Source organism: Hylaeus volcanicus, chromosome 1 (assembly GCF_026283585.1).
Source record: "Hylaeus volcanicus isolate JK05 chromosome 1, UHH_iyHylVolc1.0_haploid, whole genome shotgun sequence".
In the NCBI taxonomy this organism is placed as follows: domain Eukaryota; kingdom Metazoa; phylum Arthropoda; class Insecta; order Hymenoptera; family Colletidae; genus Hylaeus; species Hylaeus volcanicus.
In genome coordinates this window covers 1,159,800-1,179,710 of record NC_071976.1, presented here as the reverse complement: position 1 = coordinate 1,179,710, position 19,911 = coordinate 1,159,800, and the positions used below count along the sequence as shown (strand labels likewise).

General features: G+C 41.7%; 2 protein-coding genes across 3 annotated transcripts; one reads left to right on the top strand and one right to left on the bottom strand.

Moving 5' to 3' along the window:
- The first annotated feature begins 635 nt into the window (after positions 1-635).
- Positions 636-1,967, top strand: LOC128879422 (transmembrane protein 70 homolog, mitochondrial). The gene is made up of 3 exons (XM_054128543.1): positions 636-1,193; positions 1,278-1,631; positions 1,723-1,967. The coding sequence occupies exons 1-3, from the start codon at positions 1,080-1,082 to the stop codon at positions 1,960-1,962; spliced, it is 708 nt and encodes a 235-aa protein (XP_053984518.1). The 5' UTR covers positions 636-1,079; the 3' UTR covers positions 1,963-1,967.
- On the bottom strand, positions 1,966-19,903 carry LOC128879402 (ankyrin repeat domain-containing protein 12). 2 transcript variants are annotated; one of them, XM_054128500.1, is made up of 8 exons: positions 19,384-19,903; positions 17,993-18,187; positions 11,763-12,029; positions 6,208-6,341; positions 4,451-4,963; positions 3,299-4,354; positions 2,741-3,196; positions 1,966-2,670 (listed from the first exon to the last, which is right to left on the bottom strand). In XM_054128500.1, exons 1-8 carry the CDS (start codon positions 19,505-19,507, stop codon positions 2,491-2,493), a joined length of 2,925 nt encoding a protein of 974 aa, XP_053984475.1. In that variant the 5' UTR covers positions 19,508-19,903; the 3' UTR covers positions 1,966-2,490. The 2 variants fall into 2 exon arrangements, with proteins under 2 accessions (XP_053984475.1, XP_053984484.1); XM_054128509.1 differs by lacking the exons at positions 17,993-18,187; positions 19,384-19,903 and adding an exon at positions 12,468-12,741.
- Between the last annotated feature and the right edge of the window lie 8 nt (positions 19,904-19,911).

Sequence of the window (19,911 nt, the reverse complement as noted above, 5' to 3'; positions counted from 1 at the left end):
GTACTAGTCAAAACAAAACTCAAATACAGAAAGTATTGATAACGATATATTAAAATTCATTAGTAGAAGTTAAAATGAGCAAATAATTAAAATATCGGTAATTGAACAACAGTGGTGCCATCGGTGGCAAAACGCCGAAATGTGTCCTCGAACAGTTCCTATTTTTAAACGCTAGATGGCGACATTTGTATGCTTTCATAAAATAATAAAAGATTTGAAAGTTAAAAAATGATTTTCATTCAAATTTTAATATTACGTTACTGGTCCACTTATTTGTTATTGCATATAATAATAATAAAAAAAAAAAATGTTAACATACATGTGGCGTCAACTAGTGGTCAGATGTGGAACTAATTTCGGAGTTTGGTCAGCGCCTCCCTCGGGAAAACGCTCAAGTTTGTCCTCGAATAGTTCCTTTGTTTAGTATTAGATGGCGCCATTTATATGTTTATCAAAAAAAATTTTTTATCATTATCGACAATTACGTCAGCCAGCAATGTGATATTAAAATTTGAATGAAACCATTTTTTTAACCCTTAAATTATTTTTTATTTAAAAAAAAAACAAATAATATAAGTATTTTTTAATTTTGTCTGTAAGGTCGATAATTTTAGTTCCACCTTCTCACCGCTAGGTAGTTATAGTGTTCTGTGGTCCATAAACTGAAACAAAAATAAATAACAAAAACTCTAAATATCATTGTTATTCTCGCATAAATCACTTGTATAGAGTATTATTAGTTTATTTATACCCGAATCTAATAAAAAAATACGTTTATCAAAGGTTTCAACAAGGACTTCGTATATATAAAGAATCAAAGAATGAATTTTAGTAACCTATGAATATTGTCCCCTATCTGTCTCCTAAGTTAAATATTTTTAAATTTTATTGATTATGACAGAATAATAAAATATAATTTAACAGTATTTCTTGTTTTCTTGTTTTGCCATCTATGCATCTGTAGACATAGCAAAATACAGTACGTTATGCGTCAATTCGAGCGATTGACCTGTTAGGTATTGTTTCGTATAAGTTTATGTAATAATTAAAGTAACACAAAATATACGCGACTTCTAACAATGACCTCACTACTAAGGGTCTGCAGTTTGATCTCAAGAAAAAGATGTTTTCAAGAATTTGCATCACAAAGTCGTCCTATTACGTATTTTACACGTATCCCCAGTAATATTAAGGTTAGAATATTTTCGTAGAAAAATAATGAATCTATACGAAAATAATAAAAAAACTTCTAGCATAAATTATTCATCTGTTTTTAGAAATTCACATCAGTTTTACAAGTGAAATACTTTTCAGCAGAAAATGATATGAAATTGGAAAAAAAATTAGTGTATACAGGAATTTTGTCACACCATTTTCGTAATATTAAAGTATTTTCCTTCTTAACATCGTTTGGAAGCTTCGTGTTTCAACCAATACTTTATCAAAAAGCTCTCGAAGATGATACTATGTTAGCATTTGTGGGAATAATTGGAGTGATTAACTTCTTTGCCATAGGTACTCCGGTATTAATACACTTAATAGCAAAAAGATATGTTACCGATTTGTACTATTTTCCTCTTGAAGATAAGTACCTTGCTCTAAGGTATTCCTTTTTTCTTCGCAAGAAAGAGGTACCTATAAACATTTTTTCTAATTCATTCTCTATTTCTATTAGACAATTTGTTTCACTGCGAACCTATGATTATATCTTGATTATTTCAGATTCCCTTTAAGGTACACGACGTGCACGTTCCCGATGTATGTGGTATGTTCACAACGTGCTTTATAAAAGGAAATCCACTCTTCTTTAATGAAGCAGATTTTAAAGATGCCAGTCATTATTATAATATCATGGGATTCTATAAACCAATAGATTTTAAATTGGACACTAATGTAAATGTAAATGAAATTAAAACACTCAAAGAGGATCATGGTCCACTAAAAATTGAAAATAAACAGTAAGGGTAATTTGAAATTCGAAGCAGTTTCATTTATTACACAACTTCTTAGTCTAAAATTTGTATACATCGTTTAAAAGTCTATTACGAGTTCCTAGGTACAAAATATATACAATACATTATTATATAGACATTGCATACTGTGAAATACAGTATCAACTTATTAACATGGAAATTCGTAACTCCTAATCGATGCGTGTGTAAGGAGTATTACAAATCTCCGGTCGACGTTCATAATTTTTTTTTCTTCAAATGTACAATTTGGGAATAAAATATGCTATGAACAATTTTGACAGGTTAACAAAAATATAAATACTCTAAAGTAACCCAATTAGAGAGTCAAATTGTCTCTTAAATACAGCCTCCTCTAGGTGTAGTAATAGTTTTAAGAATGACACAACGTAATCTGATAATCATGCAAGACTGGCAGATACGTTATTATAGAGATCACAGATTATAGTCGATACCTTCGAACAATTTCAAAGGTATGAGCAAAAGAGTTATGTCAAGTCAATTGTGCAATCACTGTACACTAAGCTGGAAGTAAGTCAAAATCATCCGAAACATGCACCATAGGAACATGAACGTCTTCTATCTGAGGTGTCGCTTTAAATTCACATAGTCCAACTTCCTTTAATTTCCATTCCCAATCCATTCTCTGCACAGCGTGCAACGACTCAGCTTCGTTGTGATGTCTAAGCAACATCGCTTCCTAAAATAATATTTTCGTTACGGTACATTGTTACTTCGATAATCCTTACTTGAACAGCTATTATTTTTACCTTGATTTTTTCCCATTTATCATCCACATCTTGCAACCAACTCAAAAATAATCGTCCGTTATATCGACTCCTCGCGTTTCTGTCTTTTTCTTCTTGTTCCGGGGTAATAACATTATACACTTCTTCGTCTTTTAATATGGTACAAACAGAGAAGGGTAAAGCTTGGTTAGCAAGGGCCCTAGCAGCTCTACCGTGCACTCTAAGGATTTCCTGCTCCACTGACAAAACTAATTTCTCTTTTTCAACGACATGCTGCATTCTCAGACGGTATCTCTCCTTTTCTTGTTCAACGTACAAGTCCTTCATAGCGCCTTGCAATCCAACCGGAGGATTGACGTTTGGCTCTTTGTTCGCATTTCCGGCTAATACGTATGTACAACGATTCATTAAATAATCTTTGAATCCCTGAGGTGGTTTCGGTTGTACTGGAAAAAGGCCCTTTCTTCTTCTTTCGATCTAAAACGACAAAGATATTATCTCTCAAAAATATATTCCGTGAAAAGATTTTCGGAATAATTTCATAAGAAATTAAGACAGCGATGTTAATTCAAATCTAACCTGTTTTCTAATATTGAGGAACAATTGGTAACAGTTAGTGATAGGTTGATCGTGTGGATGAACTTCCGGACCCGCGTTAGTTGCTTCGGATGATTCATTAGAAGCAGCCGTAGCAGCTTGCGTTTCTTTATTAGGTTTCATTTTTCTTTTCCTGGGATGAAGTTCAACGGGTGGTGCTGGAGTACCCACGTTCGACGTCGTCGATGAGGTAGTCGTCGAAGTATTTTCCGAATTTTCCGCATTGCTATCTTTCTGACTCTTACCGCTAGTTTCGGTATTTTTCTCCGACTTTTCTACGATGACATTCGTCTTCGAAGTGGCGCTATTACTCGCAGCCTCGGTCGCGCTGGTTTTATTGGATTCGGAGACAGTGGTTTCAGGCGTGGGCGAGTGATGTCGTTGTTGCGGTGACGAGTTATTCGAGCGATCCGTTGAAGTAGCCGCTGGTAGCGGAGATGAGTTCGAATAGTTTCCATTACCTCCAGAGGTAGCGGTTTCCTTCAACGACGTCGAGCCATTGCCGCCATTGCCAGATCTATGCGAGCTTCTGAGTACCCTCTGATGATGCGTCGATCTCTCTTCCCCGTGCAAAGCACCACTAAAATCTTTTTTGTCCTCGCTTTTAGCGCTATTCCCACTCTCCGTAGGACTCGTCGTGCCACTGGCAGATTGACTTTGATCTTTATCCGTTGAGTCGTTGCTATTAGAACTCGCGACTACGTAGGGTAGCTGGTGACTTCTATTCGACGTGTTTTTTCCATTTCTATTCCCCTGCTCTTGTTCGGACGTGGTACTTTGCGGAATAACTATTTTCAAAGGTGGCACTTTGGGAGCTGAACTGGAATCCGAACCTTTCGATCGATCATCTTCGCCATCGGATTCAGGAGGTGCTGGTGTAGTTGTTTTTGTGCTTGTCGCCGAACCAGAAGGATTCGAAGGTTTCGGACTACTCGCCATCGAGGTACTCGGACTCTTCCTGTCGGCGCTGATCGAGGTTGTGTTTTGATTACTTTTACCAGAGGTCGCGCCAGCTCCTTGTTTACCCGATTTTGCACACTGCAACAAAACACGCTTGTCAGATACTAATTGCTTAATTAATCAAGTTTAACCTAGTCTTGGATAGGTTTCGAATTGATCCAAAAATCTACTTACTTTTTCTCCCGTGCTGGTAGCATTTCTTCCGGTACTTTGCCTTCCAGTAGTCGCGCCTTTGGAACTCTCCTTCGCAGGCTCTGTATCCTTTCGTTTCTTCCGACGATTCTCTTCGTCCTGCTCGTCGGTATTGTCGCTCTCAAATGCGCGTTTGGAAGAAGGCGAGGCCGAAACCGTAGGAGCATCGTCGGTAGCGATCGACGTCGTTGTTGTTTCGCCAGAGGATGTCGTCGAACCACTCCCGCCACTGGACGCATTGTTACCGCAGCTTTGACCTCCTTGACCGCTGCTAGACTTGCCGCCGTCTTTATCCTTATCAGGATTAGGGTTCGGCGAAGAACTCGAACCTCTTACAGGCGTCGGCTCCTTCGAACTTTTGAACTCGTACACATCGCCACTGTCCGTGGCGGATGACGATGTGTTCCCAGGGCCGCTCGAGCCCGAGGCGGCATTCACGCTCCCCGACGAGGTGTTCGACGACGCTTTCGACGAACTTTCCATTTGACTTTGATTCTGGAAACGTTCCTTTCGATTAGAAAATTAACGATAACAATAATAATTATTTTCGAGAGAATTATACTCTCGAAAGGCATCCTAGAATGAATTTTACAGAAACTTTGTTACGCATGTATGTTACGTTACCACGTTGTACTGTCATAACAACAACCTCTAAGAGATGTGGTTGACCATTTATATAATATTTAATACGTTCCGCGAATAAAAGTCTTAAAGAGATTACACTTGAAATATATACTACGGTATATTTAAAAAAGTGCACTGTAATACAAATTTCCTTTGAATGGAAGTTATTCTTTAAAACTCCGGCTTTATTTGTCTTAGTCGCAACCGACCAAGTATGCAAAATTCCAAGTATAGCAAATTACCAAAGTACACACAAGCTTTACGCGAGTGTTATGTTCTTATATTATCACATATCGTTACGTGCTTGTAGATTACGTACGCCACTTTATCGTTCATGTTCTACACAACAATCGCGGTATACTGCCTCGCGATTCGCCGCGTTACCTTTTTAAAACGTCGCTCTCGAAAGTGTACCTACATTATATCTAGACTGGCAACAGAGTCGACTTTCACATTTTCTCAAAATGCAAATGGAATCCAAGTAAAATTTTTCTCGACGTACATCTGGATACTAAAAATAAATCTGTTAAACTACGTTCGCGTGTCGATCGTGATTCCTTAATTGCTGCCGTGGCTGTGCTTCGATTGAAATTTAATTAACACGTTCGAGGCGAGCGTTCTCACAGGCGAATCGACGACTCGCGATTCGGAAGTTGAACGAATGTATTTCCATAGAAACGAAGCCTTTCCATCGACATCGAGTACACGGTGGAAACCTCGATTATCAAGTTGAGCAAAACGCTATCAGCGTCGTCGGACGAGTTTCTCTTTCTTGGAGCGAATAGTTAGGATTACAAATTTCTTACTTGTCGTACTTGTAACCAATTTATCACGTGTGTAATTGCAATGAAAACGGTTACAAGAATGTAGCACTCTGTTATTATTATTATCGTTTCCAGTGATTATTCGCGTTAACGTTATCAATTCTCGAGATTTTTTATTTTGCTACATTCAAGGCTCCAAGTTCCGCAAGCTTGAATAAAATTTAGCATGTTAGGGAGGGCCCAAGTGAACTACCTCTTTAATCTGTCCAAGTATAGACGAAGTCACTTTTCAGCCAGGATAATCGAGGTTCCAGCAGAAATGTAAAAGCGCGCGCGCGCGTGTGTGTGTACCTGTGCGTTCATGCCGCCCTGACGGGAGTTAGTAGAGCCCCCTCCTTTCTTTTCATCCCTCGCCCCTCGCACCTGGTTGAGCCGAAGCGTCACCCTCGGCGAGCTTCCAGACTGCCCGGTTCCCGATCTATCGACTGTGGAGAACAAAACGCCGGTTAATTGCAAGAACAACGACGGAATGCCAGGGAACGAGTTTCCACGAAACCAGTACTCCTTCGACACAGAGGGAGGACGGTTCCAAGGAGTCGAGAAGAGGAGAGGTGAGACGAGGTGGGGAGAGAATCGGCCAAGAGAGAAAGAGAGACGAGAGAGTGGGACCGCAAGGACGGTAAAGATTTCAAAGGGGGGAAAAACTCGATGGTTGCGATCATCGGGGGTATGGCCGTTAATCACGGGACCCCTGGAAGAACGAGTTCCTCGAGGAGGGCAGGACGAGGGCAGAGAGTCCCGATCCGCGATCGATTCATTAGTGGCCTTTTACTGGACGATCGCGTTACAGGAAAGCGTGCCATTAAACTCTTTATTCGCTGCTGATCCTCCAGCGATCGGACTAACCGACGTCATTCGGGCGAAAACCGGAAGTGAGCATTCTGGCGTCAAAATTTTAGCGAGTTTCAATGGCAAATCGCCAGGACTTATATTTATATATATGTAAAAGGATCGGTCTGAGATCAAATAAAATGGTAAATCCTTAAGTAGAGTAAAATGAATACGATTTGTACAGTCATTTTTATTTCATACATGTCTGGTTTTGTTTCAGTGAAAACTCCACTAAGGCAGATTCGGCGACGAGCAATATAACGCGGCTCGCGGTAATTTCAGGAAATGATTGTTTCGAGAGATTCCAGGACACCCAGCTGTACTGGATCAATATACATATAATTGAATCTACGAGTTAACGCGACGTCACCGTAATTTTGGAGTCTGGATCAATACAATGTGGATTCCAGGACGATTTTTCGTTTAATGTGCACTCGTATTACGATCTCTTTCGCTTAGACATTGATCGTACGCTGCTCCTGCTCCTCCTGCTCCTGCTCCTCCTGCTCCTCCTCCTCCTCCTCCTCCTCCTCCCTCTTTCAAGGAAGAGGGAATTGTGCCAATGAAACTTGGCGCTTGCGAATAGCGTATCCGAAAATACATCAACCGCTGGTCAATGAATTTGCGGCTGTTAGCCGCTGTTACAGGGCATCAACAATTCACGGAGATCAAGCATTTCTCCATATACGGTAGCAATGTTTTTCTTTAACCTTAGGAAGAATCTATTAAAAATGTATTATCTGCAATTGATGTAATCGACAAAAGTAAATATGATGCAACGCGAAAACAAGTTTGAAATTAATTATATTGCTTTCAACGCGTATCTGAAACAAAGTTGGCTATTTACACAGCAATTGTTAGATAAAGCAATCGACTCGAGCAAACTTGAATTCATTCAGAGGTCGATCTAGGGTCAACGAGCGCGTTTGAAAAAAATATTACGTTTATCTCCCTCGGCTTATCGTATCTAAAAGAAGATAACAAAATTTGGTGCAACGTGAATACGTAAATAGTATTAGCAGCACTTGTAACCGAACAATGAAAAATAAAATGCGAGAAATATTTTCCATGCTAAGCGAGTAATGCAAACACACGTAGCGTAATGCTATCTCTAGAAAGAGAGTAAATATTTGCGGAACATTCTTACCGCGAAATGACGATACGTAAACATCACGGCGCATTCATGTATACATACATACGTGCTTCTGCGAAACGCAACGTATATTATTTCGTAGTATATACGTCTGCCCTCCTCCTACTTCCTGCACGAGAGATGTTTCTGTATTCGAGCTCGAGTAACCGATGCGTTAAAATCTATCGAACACGGTGATTTATCTGCTTCCCCCTTCACCCTTCCTCCCCATCCGCTAATCAGCACAAAGATAACCGCTTTTTTTTTCACGTTAAGTTACACGAATAATCGTCCAACGAATATTTATACCTCGCGGCTAACAGCCGAAATCTGTGGAAATTTGTTATTTTAAATAACAACGAATAATATTAATTAAACGTCACGGTCTATGCACGTTCCAAGTTTCAAAAATTTTAATACGACATAGTAAAAATATTCTAAGCGCAATAATCGGAATACCGATACGAACGTTCGACAAATCAAATATTGATCATCGATAAGATAATCGAGAAGGTATTTTCAGAACGTAGAGGAGGTCTCCGCGGCATTATTCGTCGTTGGAATACGAATCTAAGCGGTGGTTCTCTTCAGTTTTTCGTTCCTGACCTTTCCGAACGCTGGAGGACACCGGAGTCTACGACTGGCCAGAAAAGATACAGCATTCTTTGCAACCGATAACGTCGTACGTTTTATCGGATACTGTTTGCGAGAAAAGTTCATTATCTCGTCGCGTTTCACGATGAAGATAATTCTGCGACAGATGTCGAACTGACACACGTCGGAATCTTAACACTTTCGACCCATTATTTTTCTATTTAGCTTTTAATCGTCTCTCACTTTTTAATTAACAAATAGGCGAGCAATCGGTAACGCGCGCGAGTGTTGAATAAAAAAAAACTAACGGTGGCTTACCGTAAACGTTAAACTTTGTTCCTTCTCTATATGAAACCGAACGTGGAAGAAACTGCAGACACCGGGCATCAATGATGTCACTGTTGCGAAATAAAAGCTACATATGCGCAATCGAAGTAAACTTTGCGGCAGATAACGTTCCGTGATGGTCGAACTGAAGTGTACTAACTGAAGTATGCCAACCAAAGTACCGATTTAAATGTAGCCATCGATCAGCACACAATGACGAAACATGTCACAACGGGAATCAAGGTCAGGCCAGACGTTACTTTGTAAAGTGTCGCAGTTTCCTCCTACCAGCCGTCAATTTATATTGCGAAAGATTAGCATATCGCGCGAGCTGAAACTTCAAAAGATTTTAGCTACATCGAAGGAGAGCACGGGACACGTTTGTATCGTGTTTCCAACGTGTTCCGCGAAATACGCGATACATAGCGCGTAACCGGTTTCGACCTCGCTACATGCACGTTTAATTGTCACCGTTAAGCAGTCCCGAGCCTTCGACTTAATCCCATTAACCGTTAATGAATTCCTCTGGAAAACATTGTCGCTACTTTCTGCTTGCACGCTTTTCATCGTCCATCGGTAACGAAATCGTAATGTTACCGACGAGGACACCTCCATATGCATTTTACCACTTTACCGACATAGTAGCCTAATTTTTCTTTTCCATGAATACCAAAACGTCATTATTATCGTTGTACGAGTAATGAAATGTTATATACATATTGATCAGAAAACGATTAATGGTCCATTGTATCTTCATACATTCATGTGTATCAATGGAACGAATACTTTAAACATGAATTTTGGAACTCCCCTTCGACCGAGGCCACGAGTAGACGTATGTCTGTAACAGCTACTCTTAATCATTGTGTTGTGGCACGCCACCGTCCCGTGAAGGACACTGTGCTACACTGTGTCATGAATGTTTGACAACAGGTGAGACTCCAACTCTTGATGGCTTTAAAATTGTTACTATTTTCTACGGAAGATCACACAATGGATAGGCCGAAATTGTTATCATTGTCAAACATACTACAGCAAAAGAACTTTACAAACGAGCATGCAAGGTTAAGATTCGTGCCATTTCTAGAGCATACAGTGATACATGATCGATGATGTAAAAATTGGTCGTGATGGAAAAAAAGCCGAGGGTTACTGGTTGGTAAAGTGTTAAGTACCTTCTTGAAAACCATAAGTTTAAAGAGATTAAAAGCCGCTGGCTCGCAGGATCGCGAACGATCAGGGCAAGCTTGTTAGAAAATGGTGCGCCGTTGCAGCAACTGCAACATAGAACCCTTTCGGCGGTGCGATCACCCTAGTGGTGTCGATGGACGCAGCCTGCGAGCGCAAACGTGTCCAATGTACTTGCCAGTCAGCGTGCTCTCTCTCTCTCTCTCTCTCTCTCTCTCTCTCTCTCTCTCTGCGGGCTTCCCCCTCTCGCTCTTCCCCCCTGTACTCGTTTCTCTCTCACCTCCGAGAAGTCTGGCTTCGTCCCTCTCCGTCGAAAGACCAGAAGATGTGTTCCAAGGTTCGGCACTCCCGTTTCGACGACGCGCTTCTTTCGAGCTCTCGGGCTGATCGAAGCGAACGAATCGACGCGACGACGACGAGACACGTTACAAGAGTTAAAAACAGTCCGAAACACGCGCCGAGCCACGTGGTCGGGCCGAGTACTTTGCTATAGTAACGGTACTTTTGGGTGATCCGATAGCAGCGAGGGGGTCCCCGAGCGAAGAGTGTAACGTGGCCTCGAGCGCATACCTGTTCGTGCGACGGACCGACCCGAACGATATTGTAGCGAAACGATAAAAGGTCTACGGTTGCTTCACGGCGAGGGAACAGGAAGGACAATGACGAGCAAGCCACGGCGACGACAGGCCCGAGAGAGGTTCAGTAGCCGCGGCAGCAGCGTGTGTACACCACTGCCGATGCCGCCTCGCACGGCACCCACACAACACGCGAGACCGAAGACACTGAGAGAGCTAAGAGAGAGAGGAACCGGCCCGCGACTGTGTCGCCGCGTCTTCGTCTCCGACCAACTTCTACCAGGCGCGGCACACTGCACCGCGCGCATGATACCGACGCGTCACTACTCGGGAATGTCACGTCTAATTAAGTGCTGTTTCTGCATCGGTCGCTATTATTACCGATCGGTGGTGATTGCCATCGCTCGCGCCTATCCACACTGCAATGCGAACGAACTCCGCGTGCGCGCGCCTCTACCTATCGGCTGGCTCACCAGCGGAAAAAACTCTCATCTAGATGGAAATCTCGAATAATTATCGAGTCGAGCATTATCTGCGATTTCACCGTGTTTTCATTCAATATAATTTATCGTAGAAGCAATACCGTAAAACGCAATTCTCTATCACGTTTTATTTAAAAGTTACATTCGTATAAAATACGATAACATCGTATTTATGATGAATATAATTTATAAATTAAACACAGAATTAAAGGGACTAATGTCTACACCTAATATTTAATCGAATTATGTTATGAAAATATATCGAACCCAAGATTCACTTCGTACATTTGTTACACGACGTCGCTTGATTATCAAAATAAGGAATTTGTAAATATGGAAACTGTCAAAAAGTGCGATTGTTACGCTCGTCAAACCTAGCTGTCGTTTGTGGAACTACCATGTCGGTAAACGCACCTTTCCGCGTGTCGGTAAAAAGACGCAGGGGAAACACCGTCGGTATTTATCACTAAATTCAACCCTTATAGTAGCATAATTAGGAATAAATAAGACATATGACATATGTATGACATCCCCTTGAAAAAGATTCAAAAGACTAACCATCCTAATAGAAAAATATGTACTAATAAGAAACGTAACATATATTAACATAAAGAACGGGGTTCCATCAAGATGTTCTCTGTTCATTCTCTACTTCGAAACTCACACCGATCTAGGGTTTTACGTTTAGGGTAAAAACTCGTTCGCACGTGAACTCACCTTTATTTTGCGGTGGTGTCCTCCGCATCTCACAGGGGGCTCCACTGTCCTCAGCAACGTGCGGTGCAGCGGTTGGCGCACTTCCGGTTGTACGTTGCTGTTGTTGTTGAAACTGAGAATGTTGATGTTGGTAAAGCTGCTGTTGTTGTTGTTGGTCCTGTTCTTGTTGCTCGTTGGACGACGCAGCTGTGCTCGTTTCAGCCGGAGAGCATGGGTTATCGGAGGCAGCGGTCGTGCTGTCATCAGGTGAACTCGCACCTGTAATATCTGTACTCACAAATAAAACAGAAATAATAACTTACTGGACGTACACTTGCAATTCTCGTAATACGTTTCGAATGTCTCGCGTTGAAGTAGAGAACAGTGGAACAGTGAAGCAAAGGTAAAAAGTTCAATTGAATCGTACACAATATTTTTCGATACTACGACTTTACTCGTTCAATATTTTAGATAACCTAACATTTTTGTCGTACTCGATACTTTCATTCCATGTAATGTCTATACAAGCTTACAAACACAGTACGAACACTAAAACGTGAAAGCTTTGCACAATGTTACAATCACGAAGAAAAGAGGTTACACTTCGTACTCGCACTTCAGCCTGAGATATTTGATTAGTATCGTCACAGTTTTGTATACGTCTAAAGAAAATCCAAGTTACTCCTATATCCTTGTCGTCGATACAGTCTTAGAAAAAACACATACACGTTTCAACAGTGGCAATCAATTCGCGAGAGTGGGCTTCTTCTGTGAGTTGCGAGGTGTTTCGATGTCCAAGGAATGTTTTGGTGCTTCGAAACGTGACAAATTGGTTATCATTGCTTTTGGTTGTCTTCTATAATTCGATGCATTCGGTACCACTAAATCTTTTCGTTTCAACTTACTCTCACGAGTACTTTCGTATCGATATTCGATCACTTTTTTTTCGTTGCCATAAACAGGTTCCTTCTCGGTTTTCTTTTTTCTTTGTAGGTTCAATTGTCACGCCGATCTTGACGATTCAAAGGTGGTCAGGGCGACATCTGTTGGTCCGCCGGGGGAGAGTCCGTATGTGTACGTGCTCGACGTGCACGCGAACACGGCCCCTCGCGAACTAGAGGCCATGTTGCGTCGCTATGTCGACGATTGGCTCCGCCTTTCCCCGCATCGCCCCACCAACTGTGGCCCGCGATGCTCTCCCTGGCCAATAGGACCCGAGCTGATCCCGCCAACGGCAGTGTTGGTCGTGCGCTCTGCGAGCGTTCGTGACGCTATGGATGTGAACGCAGCTAACACTGCCAGAAAAGCATGCGACTTCCATACAAAACGTGTATAGGTCAACGTATATACACGTCCAGCTATATCCTGTAGGCGAGAATGTGTCGGTGGCAGCATTTCCTCACGTGCCGCTCCTGCGCTGAGCACACCAGTCGCATTATCGCTTACTTTCCGAGCGCGTCCGCGCGCTCTGCGCCAAATAGACCTGTAGAAGGCTGCAGACATTCGCTCATGTAGCCGACAGAAACGTATAAACTTTGTAGTTTTCTGTGTATCGGAAAGTACCATCTCTAGCGATGGTGATCTATCAATCAACAATGACGTATGATATCCTGCTTTCTTTTCCTAGCGTATTCTAATCAACTGCAGAACACTGCCGGGGATTATTCCTCGACGTACCTAAATTTGCATTTTCATCAAATTAAAATATGCTCTTTCGCCAGTTTTTTTGATTTACATGAACATTTATTTGAGAACTAAACGTTGCTCGATTCTTACAAAGTGTAATTGGCTTGTTATTTCCCGTTTACTTAATCTTTAGCTATCATTGGAATCGTTTGTATGTAAACACTTTTTTCTCGTATCGAGTACGACTCTAAGATAGTTAACCACTAACATATGACGTGAAAAATGAGTACTCGGGACCGAGAACGGCAAGCTTAATCGCGTTCCTATTCGAAAAGTAGCGAGAAGACGAGGAGATATGCGAGCGAAAGAGACGAAGGTGGTAGGATGGGAAACTGAGAACAAAGGAAGCGTAGAAGTCCTGGAAAAGTGAAAACGCAATTCAGTAGAATGTCAAGCTAATTGCTATGGGGAGAAGACTGGTGGTCTGTCGACGTGTGCCTTACTGACGAATCCGAAAGGGCCCGAGACATGTTCTCTGGGCATTTACACACATGAAAAGCAACGTTTACTTTAAAGAGGATAGACTAGAGCGATTGTTGCGGTCACCTTGCTGCATTTTTTTTTTTTTTTTTTTTCTTTAACGGTTACAGATTCCAACTATCTCGAATTGTTTGCCTGTCAAGAGAATACACGACCAGACAAAGCCTGAAATTTCTTAACAATAGCTTTTTCGCAATATCGACTCTCACCCCACCTCCTTTCCCTTTCTCGTTCTCTTATCATTCTACGAGCATCAAAGCATTGTCTGTTACTGTGAAACGGGAAATTTGTCAATCTGTTTCATCCAAGATACAATTTTGTCAACAACGTGTTTATTATGTTACACTTTAGAAGAATCTAACCCTGTAAACCATTTTAGTAAAAAGAAGTAGTTTAAATTTATTGTTCCCGATGGTTCGATATTTGACAAATAACGACCAAAAACGTGTTTTTGCGGATCTGTACTTCTTTAACATGGACACGACGAAAAGGAATGGAGGAAAAGAAACACGATGCTCCCGACCAGATGAAGCTCGATACACGGTAGCAAGAGGGTTGAATACGAACACCCTGTAGAATGTCGTGTAAGCCACAAATGGACCAAGTTCTCACCCGCGAGAAAAATCTCGCCTAACGAATAAAGCTAAAGAAAATTTCGCAAACGAAGGGTCAATCGAATAAACGTTTCATTAGTTACTTATTATTTGGAGAAAATTCATTTCCGATGTAAACTCGTGGCGGTCCTTGTCGAGGAGTTGCGACATTCGTCGGTTTTCTTCCTAATCGATATCTCTGCCGTTAGAATAAGGCTAGCCATTTACAGCCAAAGATGGAACAGTCTGTTTTAAGACATTGTAACCCTATTTCTGTTTCAATGAGTGTTTCAAACTCGTTTTAAGAAAATGGAAACGGCGAGTACGTAAACTATATGTATATCGGATGAAAACTGAAGCTATTGGAAGATCATAGGTGGTATTAGTCTTTGTTTTTAAATAAAAGTTTACCATAGAGAAACACAGAATATAATGTTTACACCTAATATAAACAAAAATGTTGGGGATGTGCTATCATTTTGTTCCAGTACCGTAACAGTGACAATAGTTGGAAACTGGCCTTACGATAAACAAGCCCAGTCATTCGTTGAGTGGTCTATCGGCTTTAAGGACACGGGCGGCGCCCGATACCGCCTCCTCCTCTCGCAGCCATTCGATAAAAACTTCATTCGCTTTAATTACGTTACGCCAGAAATTCGAGTTCGTAACTTGGGCCAATTATTTTCGAAAATTCGCAAACTTGGACGACAAACGGAAATTTTGTAACGAACGTAGCGAAATTCAAATGCGTGTTACAGGAAGCTTTGAAAAATACGGTTAGATTTACATAGAAATTATTTGCGATGTCATGCGCGAATTCCTGCGACGCGAAATTTGGAGAATTTGTTCAAATATATTGTTTCGAACGCTACAGAATTCTGCGTTACATGTAAATTTACCGTAATTCGTTTCTATATTTCTTGTTCGATTTCCTATGACGCAATTTCCTACAACGCGTAAAGTATTAACCGCGTTATGGAAGGGTCCACCAGATATCAGAATTTGATAATGGGAACGAATGCTTTTGGACGGCAGCGTGCGTGCAAAAATGTAATTTGCTTCGTGGAACGATTGAATATTCATGCACGTGTACAGAGTTATAAAAACATTAGCTCCGTTTCGACAAGTACGAACGAGCATTGATAAAATCCATGTGTGCGTAGCGTTATGTTCTCGAACATCCAACGCCCATGGGCATTAAAGACCACTTCCTCAAGAATGTCTGGCACGACAGCGCCCGAACCTTCAGCTTTAAACTCAGGAGTTCGAAATTCTCCGTGGAAACATTGGATTTGTCGTGGGTACCGTCTAACAGGTAAAGCCAGGGCCGAGCTTCCGTTTGAAATGACTCGCTTGGAAACGTTCAGGGAAAGTGAAGTTATTTCGCAAATCAACTGGAATAATTGTAATAAACTAGAATTACAAATAACTGAATGTAAAGGCACACAATTGATTCCTGCACCTAACGAATATTATAAAGCCAAAAGAGAATAAGCAAACTTTACTTTGAAGCAATGAATGATCCATTTTTTTTTTAAGTTTCGAATAACGAATAAAAGATAAACAGCGTTCGATCTACTATTACGTACGATAGATAAAATTATATTTCATCTGATCATCTTTAACTATCCTGTCGAATAAAATAAGTGTAGGAATGAATTCCGGTGTGTTTACACGAAAAATCGGAATTATGTTGCAAGTTTAACAAGAAAAAATCGTACGCTTTAAGACTGAATTGAAAAATTATATGGAACAGTGCGGCCCTGTCTCGAGTATTGATCTGTACGAGAGTTGTCTGCCGCCCCTCCAGAGCTCCACGGTGGATGTTTCATCCCTCCGCAACCCCTGAACAACAAGGATGTCGTGCACCTGTGACTAGGGTGCTGGTGAATACCCTATTAGGCATCTTACGCCGACATTGTCTCCGCGTATAGGTACCACGGTGTCTCTACCGTGTTTTCGACATGGCGATTTAAATTCGACCTCTGCGTATAACCCATTGTGTAGCGAGGAATGGCATCAATATTTACGGAAATTCGTGTCCACTTACGTAACGGAACAAGACCGGCTAAAACGGAAAGTGACGACACAACAGTGTCGACCGTCTCAAAGTAGATGGTCACCTTAAACATAATCGTAAACATCCAGCTATTTCATGACATATTAGGCGTAGAAATTTATTCTGTGCCTTCACATTCAATTACCTGTAATTCTAGTTTAAACAGAAATATTTGTTTGCCATTTCGTTACGTTAAGGTAGCAATTTCTATTGCTTTCCAAGCGCGCTTTTACATTTCTATTTATTCCCTGCCATAGGTCAGAAAAATGTTGTGTAGAAATTTATTCTGTGCCTTCACATTCAATTACCTGTAATTCTAGTTTAAACAGAAATATTTGTTTGCCATTTCGTTACGTTAAGGTAGCAATTTCTATTGCTTTCCAAGCGCGCTTTTACGTTTCTATTTATTCCCTGCCGTAGGTCAGAAAAATGTTGTAAACAATAATACCGTTCATTTGGACCGCTTCTTCGACCTTAAAGGGTAATGGGACGAAACGGGCCGGAGGAAGGGTAGCCGAGGAACGGAGGTAGATTGTATATGAATGAACCCGGGACCCGCTGACTTCCTGCGTTTAGGAAGGTCGTGCACCGTCGCTTTCATTTATCGACGAGTGTCTCTGCTATACACAAGAACCCAAAGGTGACCGACCCCATGGAATGCTGTCTTTCGGTTGAAAGAGAACTGTCCCGGTTTGAGCGCGTAATTACATGCACGTTAAAAACGGACGCGTATCAATGATAACGAGAACGCGGAAGTCAGTCAGGTGAAAGCAGACACAAGTACCCTGATCTCACTACGAAGTGACTACGATCTGCGAATGTGCAATCGTTGGGACACTATTCGCGAACCTCGTGAAAAGGAAGATCAACCTTTCAGCCTTTTCATTTCGCTTTACTTCTCTTAAGATCTGCTTGGAACCGTGTGCCCTCTACGAAAACAAAAACTTGTGCCTCGAACATTCAGTTCACTTTTTATAAATAAACGAGTGATCCAGGTGACCCGAATCCATCCGCCGAAGTGGACCCCACATTTAGGATACGCTCTGCACAGAGGTGGGGTATTTAAGTCAGGTCACGTGGACAACTCGTTTATTTTTAAAGATAGACAAGACTGTTCGAGGCAGACGTTTTTAATTTTATGGAAGACGTGGCAAAGATTTTTTTGTTATATTTAAACCGCCAAGGACATCTCAAGGTTCCGTAGAGAAATTTCTTTTAATAGAAAGTTGTACTCTTTCATTTGTCTCCTATTAACAAATATCAAGGTAACCTTGTCGTTCGCGACACGTGTTTATGTTTATATAGAACAAGCTAGGTAAAGTAGTCGACTATCTTCGTTACTAAAGTCAAGTAACGAATCACAAATGCTATATCTGCATAGATAAGAATTGAAAAAACAAACTTAATAATGTAGAAGCACGAAAGTTACTCACCGTTAGTTTCTTTAGCGTTCAATTCGTATCCATTAACGAGCATCTGCCGCACGCGAAAATCTTCTTTGCGATTGATGGATGCCTGGACCGCTGATTCGCCATTCTTGCTCGTCCAGCGTCCCTTGGACCCCCGTTGTTGCAACGTCGATGATCTCGGGGTGGTGCTTGTCGTCGTGGTTTCCGTTTTGTTCCCACCTGAATGCAAACGAATTATGTTAGAGGAGATAATAACTGGGGCATGTCAAGATTTTAGTTACGACGTATTTACGTAACTCACACTTTATTAGTATTAATGTAGCGGCATTCGTCGTAATTCAAATCTGAACGAGTTTAGCTCGGATATCACTGAATTAAATTAACCGAACAGCTCTGTACCGCGATTCGGTACAGATTTATAAATATCGATCAAGATTTCGATGCACCGAGGAGTAAATAAAAATATTAGCATCACGATGTGAAAATGTATACATACGAATCATGTTGTTTTCTGGTTACATGCAACGATACTTTGATGTAAAGGGTTTTTCTACCATCTAATTGTCTCTTATAATTGTGATCACGTAAACAACTATTTTATAGATAATTTCAATGGTTTCAGAGATTCCGAAAGTGATTCATGTTTTTTCAAACAATTGCTACAGAGATGAAACGCATGTATCTATAACCACGTTACGAATATACAATTGATAAGTATCGTCGCGGGAATATGCCCCAGCATAAACGCCTCCTGCTTGGAAATATAACAGTTTGCAACAAGTTACCGACAATCGGTCCCGCTGTCAGGATATCTCCTGTGGCGGGAACTCGAACGCATGTCAATTACTTCTATTAACGTTGCCCCTTCCTTTCGTTTTGAAGTCAGCATGCGCCATTGAATGCGATATCGCGGGAACGTCGACTGTCAGTCGGTTACATAGTTGGCAGGCCTGATGGTACAATCCAGGCGAGCAAACACTGATTCGCGCCAAGTAACTAGCTCCGTTTTCGCGTTATAGCGTGTTTCGATAAAAGAAATACGTTTAGCGGGGCGATATGCGCCTAAGCGAGGCAGAAAAGTCACGTAGAATTTACGAGAGTGTCGGTTGTTGGTGCATTGGTAAATAAATGCACGACTGACAATCGAATCAGGAACTCGGACTAACCTACGCGCGATACGTAAATGGCACGTAATATGTCACGCTGTATTGAATTTTACTGTCAGCTACGTAATTCTGTGATAAATACGGAGCAAATACGACGTTCGATATACGTCGAAAGCACTCCATTGATAGTAGGAGGTACAGGGTAGGATAAGACTATCGTTCGACGATCGATTGCGTTGTTCTCGCGGCGAGGTGCACCGTAATTGCGCGCGTGTTTTAATCGTAACGAAAGTTCCTGTCTGTCCTCACCTGATACTATTTCTTGAGAGGTCATTTGAAGAAGGAGCGCGAGTTGTTGTCGCTCGGACATCCGCGCTGGGTAACCGCGGAAACGACTGTTACCGCCTGCGGGCATTCCGTCCTCATAACTCATGTAACTCCGGGCCAAAAAACGCACGTGGAGGATCGCGATGCGTGACACGAAGGGAAGGATTGTCAGACGTGTCTATGGACGCTTGGCTTTTATTCCTGGATCCGTCGTTATTTGGCCACGAGCGAAGATAACCTAAAATCGCACGGTCGGTTCACGCCATTTTGACCTACCGAGCGCGCACAGATACGCGAAACAACAGTCACGCGACACGTACGCAACCACACGCGCCAAAACCGATTGCATCTGACCGAACACTGCGAATTGTCGATCGCGATTTCTGCACTCTCGTTTCCCGGGCTGATGATTTGATTTCACGACGCGGCATGTGTGTGCGTGCTCTTTCGAAAACGAGGATTCGCGACCACACGACTCCGGACACAGTGCGCAATATGACGCAACCTTTG